The sequence below is a fragment of the Triticum urartu genome, chromosome 4 (genome assembly GCF_003073215.2).
Source record: "Triticum urartu cultivar G1812 chromosome 4, Tu2.1, whole genome shotgun sequence".
In the NCBI taxonomy this organism is placed as follows: Eukaryota; Viridiplantae; Streptophyta; class Magnoliopsida; order Poales; family Poaceae; genus Triticum; species Triticum urartu.
The window spans coordinates 4,752,550-4,763,174 of record NC_053025.1 but is presented as its reverse complement, the minus strand read 5'-3'; the positions used below and the strand labels follow the sequence as shown (position 1 = coordinate 4,763,174).

General features: G+C 48.6%; 1 protein-coding gene and 1 pseudogene across 1 annotated transcript; one reads left to right on the top strand and one right to left on the bottom strand.

The window, feature by feature from the left end:
* Positions 1-375: 375 nt before the first annotated feature.
* On the top strand, positions 376-2,306 carry LOC125550153 (geraniol 8-hydroxylase-like). The gene is made up of 2 exons (XM_048713077.1): positions 376-1,308; positions 1,425-2,306. Exons 1-2 carry the CDS (start codon positions 409-411, stop codon positions 2,028-2,030), a joined length of 1,506 nt encoding a protein of 501 aa, XP_048569034.1. The 5' UTR covers positions 376-408; the 3' UTR covers positions 2,031-2,306.
* Positions 2,307-5,020: 2,714 nt separating this feature from the next.
* Positions 5,021-7,018, bottom strand: LOC125553337 (annotated as a pseudogene).
* Positions 7,019-10,625: the final 3,607 nt, after the last annotated feature.

The following is a 10,625-nucleotide window of genomic DNA, read 5'->3' as shown; positions in this document are numbered from 1 at the left end:
AATCAGTTGTACGTATCACGTGCCATCATCTACCACTAGTTGCACATAGATACCACAAGCTTCCACGTTTCGGCACGGTGTAGAAAGGACCAAGTACTAATCCATCTTGTAGCGCGAAAGATAACCTGTAAATAAAATTGAACATTTGCTCTGGTAAAAATACAATCATTGTGGCAGTTCCATAAACCTCAATGCAAGGCACAAACTTTCACATGGATCGGCGTCTTAGTTTCCACCCAACCAGTTGCCAAACATATTTTGTATACTAGTAGACGAAGGTAAGTTAAATGTCACATGGATTGTACTATGACACAGTAGTTGTGTGCCATGTTTTATTACACGTAGTCTGCCTCCTATATAAAGTGCTACATTCCGGAGGGAACTCAGCTCACCAAGTGATCACCAAGCATGGAGCTCCTCTTGTTTTGCACAACAGTTTTCATCCTCATCATCTCCTCTCTATACCTCTTAGGCCTCTTGGCCGACCGTCGTCGCAACCTGCCCCCGGGTCCTTGCCCGCTGCCACTCGTCGGCAACCTCCTCTCCCTGGGCGCACTACCACACCGCACCCTCGCGCGCCTCGCAGAGCGCCACGGCCCGATCATGGCGATCCGCCTAGGCACGGTAACCACCATCGTCGCCTCCTCCCCAGATGCCGCCCGTGACATCCTCCAGCGCCATGACGCAGCTTTCTCGGGGCGCTCGATCCCAGACGGCACCCACGTGTTTGCGCACAACACACACTCCATGGGCTGGCTTCCGGCCAGCAGCCCCCGGTGGCGTGCCCTACGCAAGGTGTGCTCAGGTGAGCTCTTCGCGCCGCACCGTCTCGACATGCACCAGTCTCTGCGCCAGGAGAAGGTGCAGCAACTCGTCTCCCACGTGACGCAGCTGGCACGAGAGGGCACACCCGTTCGCGTCGGCCGCCTCGGCTTTACAACTGCACTTAACCTGCTCTCCTCCACCATCTTCTCAACCGAGCTAGCCGTCCTCGACGACCGCCATGTCAAGCCTTCGGACTTCAAGGCCATGCTCGCAGAGCTAAACATGACCGTCGGATTGCCAAACCTATCGGACTTCATCCCTGAAGTGGCGTGGCTAGACCTGCAGGGCCTGAGGAGACGCATCGAGGGCTTGTTCACGCGGCTGCATGCCATGATCGCCGAGCGGATCGAGCGTCAGATTCGGGACCGCGCGGTCGCCGCAGGTGAGGCGCCCAAGAAAAACTTCCTGGACGTGCTGCTTGAGTACCGCAACACCGACGATGACCGGGGCTTCGAGCGCCAGACGCTCCTCTCATTGATTTCGGTATATATCTTCCAAGTATTACCGAGTCTCTTTTTCTAAATTGCAAACGTGCATCCATACCGAAATGTAGCGACAAATATATAGCTCACGTACGTACGGTACATGCATGTGATCAGGACTTGTTCAGCGCCGGGACGGATACAAGTTCAGCCACCGTAGAATGGGCGATGGCAGAGCTGCTACTGAATCCATCATGCATGTCGAGAGCCCGCGAAGAGCTCGACCAAGTGATAGGCTCTAAAGAGCACGTTGAGGAGTCCGACATCGGACAGCTCAAGTACCTCCAAGCCATCGTGAAGGAGGCGTTCCGGCTACATCCTCCGGCGCCGTTCCTGCTGCCGCACGTGGCGGAGAGGACGACACAGGTCCGGGGATACACGGTTCCCCAGGGCGCGCGCATTCTGGTGAACGTGTGGGCCATTGGACATGACGGCAAGGTATGGCCCGAACCGGAAAAGTTCATGCCGGAGAGGTTCCTGGAGAAGGAGGTGGACTTCAAGGGCCGAGACTTCGAGCTCCTGCCCTTTGGGTCCGGGAGGAGGATGTGTCCGGGGTGGATGCTGGCCGCTCGCATGGTTCATCTCATGCTCGCGTCCTTGCTGCATCGCTTTGAGTGGAGGCTTCCCGTACATGTGGAGAAGAAGGGGCTGGACATGGGTGAAAGGCTTGGGGTCAACTTGTCCATGGCTACGCCCCTTGAGGCTATAGCCACGCCAGTATGATATGATCATCATCGTACTTAATTTGCAGCTGATCGTTGTGGCATGTGAACATCATAAACATGCTTAAATAAGAGTAACCACAGGAGTTTGCCTTATACTACTGCTATACTAGTGAAAGGGTAGTAGCTAGGGCATATGAGCTTGTGTTACGAACGTACTCCCTCCGTTTTATATTAGTTGTCACTGATTTAGTTGCGACTTAGAGTATAAAGTTGTACTAAATCAGCGACAACTAATATTGCATTCCCAAAATACGCTAATATGTCTTTTAGCCTCGACCGTTGTCACCTCTATGACAGAGAGAACATGTGCTATATACTTTCCCAACATGCTTACAGTAATGAATATTCTCCAAAATTTTCATGATATCTAGACTGAGGAATTGAAATTTATGGCGTTTACAGTGTTCAAAGATGATGCTGAAAGTCAGCGGCCTCTAATATTTATGCACGGAGGGGGTATATCACTAGTAGAAAAATGGTCTAATGTGAAACTCATTAGTCTCGGTTTGTAACTGAACCGGCACTAATGTAACCATTAGTGCCGGTTCCAACGGCTAGGCGGGCGGCGCTTATTAGTACCGGTTTGTGGCGAACCTTTAGTACCGGTTCGTGCCACGAACCGGTACTAAAGAGGTGGTGGCCTTCAGTACGGGTTGGTGACTCTAACTGGTACTAAAGGGGGGGGGGTGGTCTTTAGTACCGGTTGGTCTCCATCCGCAGTGCATAATGTTTAGTCCCACCTCGCTAGTTGAGAGGAGCTCGCACCGGTTTATAAGCCCCGCCGCGGCTACCGTGTCGAGCTCCTCTCTAAGCAGGCCTTTGTGGGCCTATTGCAAGTCTTCTGCCCAGTGGGGCCTACTGGGCCGTACGGGCCTGCATCCTGGCCCAACTAAAGATTGGGTTTCTAGTCGTATGCGGGCCGTGCCGGCCCAGTAGGCGGGCTGTTTTTGCTTTATTTTAAAAATAAAAATAAAAAAATCTTTACCAACCGAGACTAAAGGTCCCTCAGACCACGGCACGCCTCGTGCCACGTGGTGGGCCTTTGGTTCCGGTTCCTGTTGAACCGGGACTAAAGGGGGGGACCTTTAGTCCTCACTCTTTAGTGCCGGTTCCAGAACCGGTACTAAAGGTCCTTAAGAACCAGTACTAAAAGTCATTTTTCTACTAGTGTATAATTTTAATGGAAATTATTTATAATATAATTATTTAAATACATAGTTTTATAAGAAATAAAATGTGTTGTTTTGAGATAGATATGTATCTGAACTATTAGTTTTTATGAAATTTGTATCTCTTCACAAAGCTTCAGCTTTTGGCCACATAGCCCAAAGCCTGCAGAACATTTTATGGAGCTTTGATTACCCTGAAAATAATCAGGAACTTTGATCTTTGGGGCCAGGTTCTGCTTAGCTCTCTCTCTCTCTCTCTCTCTCTCTCTCTCCTAGTTGTTTTTATACTTATAAGTATATTAACCAATCTCAATGGAAGAGTGGTGCTGACTGCTGGGTCCTTCAAAAAGTAAAAATTTGCATCAAGCAAATCCAGCATCAATTTAGGGTCCAGTGGCACTTGGAGAACTGAAATGTACTCCCTGGTCTCTTCTTGAGATCTTTTACGGTACATCAGATAAATATTGACCATTCATTTTTGCTGATCTAAGGGTTAATATTAATCGATACTACTGGCTTAGATGTGTAGCATTCTCTGCAAAAAGGGCACAATCGAAAGAGTTGCAAAGTAGTAGTACTTCTTATGGCTTTCATCGAGACGGGAATCCAGCACGATGATTCAGGAAAGATCGACATAATCCGTACCGCCGAGCGTTCTGTCGGTGAGTATTGATTCGAGGAGCATAGGGGCGGAATTGGCCGGCAAGAGGGCAGCCGCCAACAAGACAAATCTGCCTGTGATGCTCGTCAAGCCTCCCGCGCTGGCCCGCAATGCCTCACGACGCCACAACCAAATGCCGACGAGGAGCCTGGACAAATATGGGCGCTCTAGTACATGCATCGCTGATCCACCCTGCTGGCTGCTCCTGAAACTTGTGTCCCCTGCTCCCGGAGGAAAAGATGGCATGATTGGGTCGGCCTCTGTGTCTCAAAAACTGAAGCAAATACCGGCCATGGAAGCATGAGCTAGCTCTTATGTGGGTGGCTAGGCTAGCTGCATGTAGGCACACCGGCGAGAGATTATGAAGCAGCCGATGTTCCAGTGAGAGGGGATGGACATGATTGGTGCCCTCTTCGGGAGGAAGACGATGATTGATAAGAAATTCCATCTTAATATGAATTGACTAAACTGCCCTACACATCAACCATTGGATTAGATTTATACTACCCACCCCAAGCGGTAGTATGATGCACTGTAAAATTTCTCTTCTTTGGTTCGTATGGGTGATCTCAAGGTCCTTTGCAGTATGTCGGTGCCTTGGTTTATTGATCTATTTGTTCTAGCTCCTCTTGGTCGTTGTTGTCCATTGAGTGCACGTGCTTTACCAAAGGTTAAATGTTCCCGTTTGTTGAGAAATAACCCAATCATCTTTTTTACTTACGGAGCAAATCATAAGGCCAACATGTTATTAACTTATTATCGTCGTCATGCCATACTATGCCATACTATGTGAATCCGAGATGCAAATTGTGAAAAAGCATCAGAAGGCTAGAGGCTGGAAACCTGCCAAAAAGAGGGCTAGAGGCTGCCTACGAGTGCCACTCGGCATCCTGACCTGCCCCAGGGTCGATACTTTTTTTTTTATCTTAGAGATGTTGATATTTTTGACTTACAAGTTGGCTTAAAAGCAACCTAAATACTACTCACATTTTTTTCCTCGAAATACTACTCACATTTTGGGGTGGAGTGATTGGAAATAATACATCCAATAATATATATCAGCTGGGAGTTGACTACATTACCCCAAGTATGCCCCCATGGCTTGCAAAAGGTAACAACTCCGAGTTTGACCAAGTCTACAAACATGGCCAACACAAGTAGTGGGCTCGTGCAACACCAATTTGAGAAATTTCACGCACACGCACACGCACACGCTCATGCCACACCAATTTGTGCACACACACGCGCTAACGATCATGGTTGCCTTCTGACAAGGCTATGGGAACGGGCACCCGAAGGACAGGGCACGGCAGGAGGTCGGCCTTCCGCCGCACCGTTAGACCAAACTCCTCAGCCATGTCAATCTCACCCGGTGGTGGAGCCTCCCAGTCAAAGTGGAATAGCAGGCTTGCAAGGGCGAGCTCGATGTTGACGAGGCCAAACCCTATCCCTGGGCACATCCTCCTGCCGGCACCAAATGGCAGGAAGGAGAAGTCGTTGCCCCTGAAGTCCACCACAGCCGCCTCGCCCTCGAACCGCTCGGGCCGGAACTCGTCGGGCGCGTCGGGCCAGTAGCGCTCGTCATGGGCCAGTGCCCAGACATTCACCAGAACCTGCGTGCCCCGCGGCACGTCGTAACCTAGCACCTGACATGGCTCCTGACACTACCGGGGGAGGAGCAGCGGCACGGGCGTGTGCAGCCGCAATGTCTCCGGGATAACGAGGTGCATGTAGGGGAGCTTGCCGAGGGCATGCTCTGCCACGGCGCCGCGGGCCTCGAAGGCTTGCCTGACCTCGGCTGTCGCCTTCTGCATCACTTCAGGGTTCCTGACAAGCTCTGTGATCGCCCACTCCAGTGTCGTCGCTGTTGTGGCATTACCAACGCTGAATACTTCCTGTCGTTCATGCAAACATATTGTGAAGACTCACTCAGAAAAAAAAATTGTGACGAGAGTTTTGAAGGACCGTGAAGAGGAGAGCTTTTCTATTGTGTAAAAAAACGGGTTGTGCTAACTGTCAATCAACTGAGATTTTCTAAAAGTGCAATAAGGTGAAAAGGTGAAAGTTGGACTTTTCTTATAAATTTATCAAAGTTTTAAAGAGCGGGCTATGGAAAATAGGGCAGAAGTAATGTTAGCATGTTAATTTGTGGCTATAACACACTAAGTGGCTGCTTAGGGTGATGCTGCTGGAAACCCTATAGCGCCAAGATAGCGCGCTATTTAAATCTATGAAATTTATGGATGCAAGTATCTCAAGTAACCAGAGTAGTATGTCATAGTACTTACCAAGACGAGGTATTTAACTGTGTCCATGTCGATCCTGCCCTCTTTCTGCATGCTTAGAAGACCATCGAGCAAGTTGTGCTCCTTCTGGCTTCCCATGGTCCTCCCGCAGATGATGGCGTTGAAGACGCCATTCCCGATATCGGAGCACTCCTTGGTGCGGCGCACGGCCCCGCTGAGACAGCCAACAAGCCTGGACGACGGCCACAGGTCCTGTGGGTTGAACCCCGCTGAGAGCTTCGCAGAGCGGTCGAGGGCGCTAAGGAACACCGCGCGCTCCTTGAACCTGCGGTCACCCATGACAGTGCGGGCCGTGATGTCGGTGATGAGCGCCGAGACGTGCGCACGTAGCTCCACGAGGCACCCTGCCGCCGCGGCCTGGGCGACATCGCGGAGCATGGAGGCGACCTCCTCATCGCGGACAGCGCGGAAAGACAGGACACGTGATGCCGAAAGCAGCTCGGAGACGGCGATCTTCCTGAGCTGGCGCCAGTACTCGCCGTATGGCGCGAACACAATGTCCCGGCCGCCGTCGGTGAGCACGCGCATGGTGGCGTTTAGGGGCCGCGTCGCGAACGCCAGGTCGTGGGTCTTCATCAGCTCGCGGGCACCCTCCCTGGACGACACCACATGCGTGGGCACCTCGCCGAGCCGGAGGAGCATCACCGGCCCATGGCGCCGCGCTAGTTCACAAATCGCGTGGTGGGGGAGCTGCCTGGAGAGGGCGAGGTGGTGCAGGCTGCCAATCAGAGGCAGCTGCCACGGCCCCGGCGGCTCGTTCGCCTTGCGGCTGCACCTAGCAACAAAGAGCACAATGGACATGGACACAAGAGCTACGCCGAGGTATATGACCTCCATTTTGCATGCTAGCTGTGCGTGCTCTAATTGCAGAACTGATTGCGAATTGCATGGTTGCATGTTTGCTTTTATAGGGCATGTAAGTCTTATCTTATTAAATAGTATATAGTTCATATTTTAGAAGTTTTATTATAATTCAAGGTATGGAAACTTTAATCAAGTTTATTAAAAATTTACTAGACCCAGAATACCAAATCTATCTATCTATCTATCTATCTATCTATCTATCTATCTATCTATCTCTATCTATGTCTATATCTATATCTATATCTATATCTATATATCTATATCAATCTCTATCTATGGCTATACCTATATCTATATCGCATGCCCGCGACCGTCCGCTTGCATTCCTATATCTATCTATCTGTCTAGATATTATCAATTTTATATCTATATATTAATTATCATTATCTATTATGTATTACTTTATTAATTCTAGACCTTCTTGAAGCCACCACATGAATCTACGTCATTACAATTATTTTAAGTATCCAATCTATATAATTGTGCAACTCAGATTTCTCTTTTCTTTTGAGAAATCAGATCTATCTTAAGCATTAAATTTATGTAACACAAGTGTTCACACTTACCCAGTGCAGCAACACAAATACCCCTCCATCCTTTCAACATGTGGTACTAAACTAAAATAAGAACTTTCATGGTTCCTTAAAAGACACATCATGTGTATCTCAGTATCCTTGCAACAGGTGTGCGCTACTAAACTAAAAAAACAAATACATGTCCCTTCTTTATACGCGTGCCATCACCAGCCACAGTTATGTTTTCTCCGGCGGATCTGACCGTGAACTCCGCCACCAAGCTAGGATAATGCAATATTGGGGCCAGGCCCATACTGTCGTCGCCTAGAGCCACCACCCACATCTTGCAGAGGCCTGCCCACCGCGGCCCCTTCTCTCAGCCACAAGGATGGACAGTCTCTCCATCAGAGTCCTCCCCCGCGAGCGAGCGAGCTGTCGTTGCCGAATCGATCGAGAGGAGAAAACTAGCGAGAGAGAGATGAACACACGCGAGGAAGAAGACACTGTTATATTTTGTGCCGTCGAACTCGACAACGTTTTTCTGTTATTCCTCTCTCTGAAAGTATGGCTGTTACAGAGGCTAACAACTGGGCTAACTAACTCCCGATCATCTGCCCACGATCCACTTGTGCTGCGCCATCCCGCAGCTGCTTTTCGTGCGCCTAACTGATCGGGAGAAAAATATCAAAGCAAAATAAAATGGTGAGTCTGTGCATGCAGCACAACTCTAAACCTGACTACGTGCACTAGTAGAAAAAGGGTCAAACGTAAAGCACATTAGTGCCGGTTTGTATTTGAGCCGGCACTAATGTATACATTAGTGCCGGTTTGTATTTGAGCCGGCACTAATGTATACATTAGTGCCGGTTCCAACGGCTAGCCGGGCCGCTTTCATTAGTACCGGTTCGTGGCGAACCTTTAGCACCGGTTCGTGCCACGAACCGGTACTAATGAGAGTGGTGGCAGGATGTTGTCAGACTGGGGCCCCTCCAGCCCCTTTAGTACCGGTTCGTGGCACGAACCGGTACTAAAGGTCGTCCTACATAAACCCTTCACACCCGAGCTCGCTCTGTTCTTCCCCTTTCCCCTCTCCTCTCTGTTCTTCCCCTCTTCCTCTCGAGTTCATCACACATTTTTCCCAAAATTTGTCAAGATTTGAAGGCCCCCATCCATTCAAATGATCACAAAGGTTAGCAACTTTGTCCTTTCATCTCTCATTGCTAGATTAGCTCTTGCAATGCTTTATGTAGTGATTAATTTGTGAGTTTAGTAATTTGGGAGGATATATATGTGTGTGTGTGCTAGTATTTGATTTATATGCAATTTGAGGTCAAAAATAACACTTAGTTTGCATATGTAGGTGTGGTTTACTTAGTGCCTTCTAAATCTCCGTCGTAACCACCGTCGATCGCCCGCACCGTCCCGTCGCCGGCACCACCTTGTGATGAGCCTCTTGTTCATGAAATTTTATATAAAAATTGATGTTTGTGTGATTTGGATATATAGTTACTCGTATAATTATCTTACTCGTACGTTGTTTGTTATACATATAGTGCCATGGTTTTGATATCCGTCCCCGTCGGCCCTCGTCCTTGTTATGATTGGGATGTGGTATATATATTCTCTTTTAAAACTAGTTGCATTTCGTGTTTATGACAAATTATGCCCATCAAGTTGACATAAAATTTTTTTCTAGGAGGTATGTGAACCGGAAATTCCAACCGACCCTATTGTCGAGAGGTTAAATTTAGTTGAAAGAGAAAACGAGTACTTGAAAGAAAAATTGAAAAGAATTGAGGGGGAGAAGATGGAATTGGAGTTGCATGTTGCCGATGTCGTCGATGATCACAAGATCAAGATGGAGAAAATGCGCTTGAAGATTAGAAAGATTAGAAAATATGCCATCGATAGTGAGGCTTGGTATCATTATGCTGTTGGATCCATTGTTACCTTAGTTGCAATCTTGATCGTATTTGTTGTTGCATTTAAATGCTTTAGCTAAAGTGTTATTTGTTTGTTGCATTTAAGTGTTGTATGAACTTTATGTATGAACTTGTATTAATTTGGTCTATTCGGTGTTGTGTAATGAAGATGAGCCGGCAATGGATGTACGATGATCGATGCTCTCCCCAGTTCTTTGAGGGCGTGCATACTTTTCTGCTTGCGGCTGAGGCAAACAAGCGGGCGGATGGTTTTATGCCTTGTCCATGTGCTCGCTGTAAGAATGGTCACAATTACTCTACGTCAAGAACCATTCACGTCCACCTGTTTAAGTCCGGTTTCATGCCCCACTATAATGTTTGGACCAACCACGGAGAAAGAGGGGTTATGATGGAAGACAATGAAGAAGAAGAGGATGACGACAGCTATCCTGGCCATGGGTTCCCTGAATACGATGATACAACAATGGGGGAAGAAGCTGAGCCGGTAATGCGGGAAGAAGCTGAGCCGGCAATGCGGGAAGAAGCTGAAGAAGAGGCATCAGATGAGCCCGTTGATGATCTAGGTCGGGCCATTGCCGATGCAAAGAGAAACTGCGCAAGTGATTTGGAGAAGAAGAAGTTGCAGCGCATGTTAGAGGATCACAAAAAAATGTTGTACCCGAATTGCGTAGGTGACAAGAAAAAGCTGGGCGCCACACTGGAATTACTGCAATGGAAGGCAGAGAATGGTGTATCTGACAAGGGATTTGGAAAGTTGCTGGTAATGATAAAGGATATGCTTCCAAAGGACAACGAATTGCCCGAGAGTACGTACAAAGCAAAGAAGGCTGTCTGCCCTCTAGGGTTAGAGGTGCAGAAGATACATGCATGCCCTAATGATTGTATCCTCTACCGCGGTGAGTACGAGGATTTGAACGCTTGCCCGGTATGTGGTGCATTGCGCTATAAGATCAGCTGCGATGACCCTGGTGATTTCGAGGGCGAGCACCCCAGGAAGAAGATTCCTGCCAAGGTGATGTGGTATGCTCCTATAATACCACGGTTGAAACGTTTGTTCCAAAACCACTAGTAGAAAAGGGGGCTTTGGTCCAGGCCGGGTAACCCCATTAGTCCCGGTTCAGTCCAGAACCGGGAC

Excerpts from the sequence above, each read along its gene's own strand:
- LOC125550153 (XM_048713077.1), top strand. The coding sequence starts at position 409 with ATGGAGCTCCTCTTGTTTTGCACAACAGTTTTCATCCTCATCATCTCC. Across the intron at positions 1,309-1,424 it reads CGCTCCTCTCATTGATTTCG|GACTTGTTCAGCGCCGGGAC; the intron begins GTATATATCTTC and ends GCATGTGATCAG.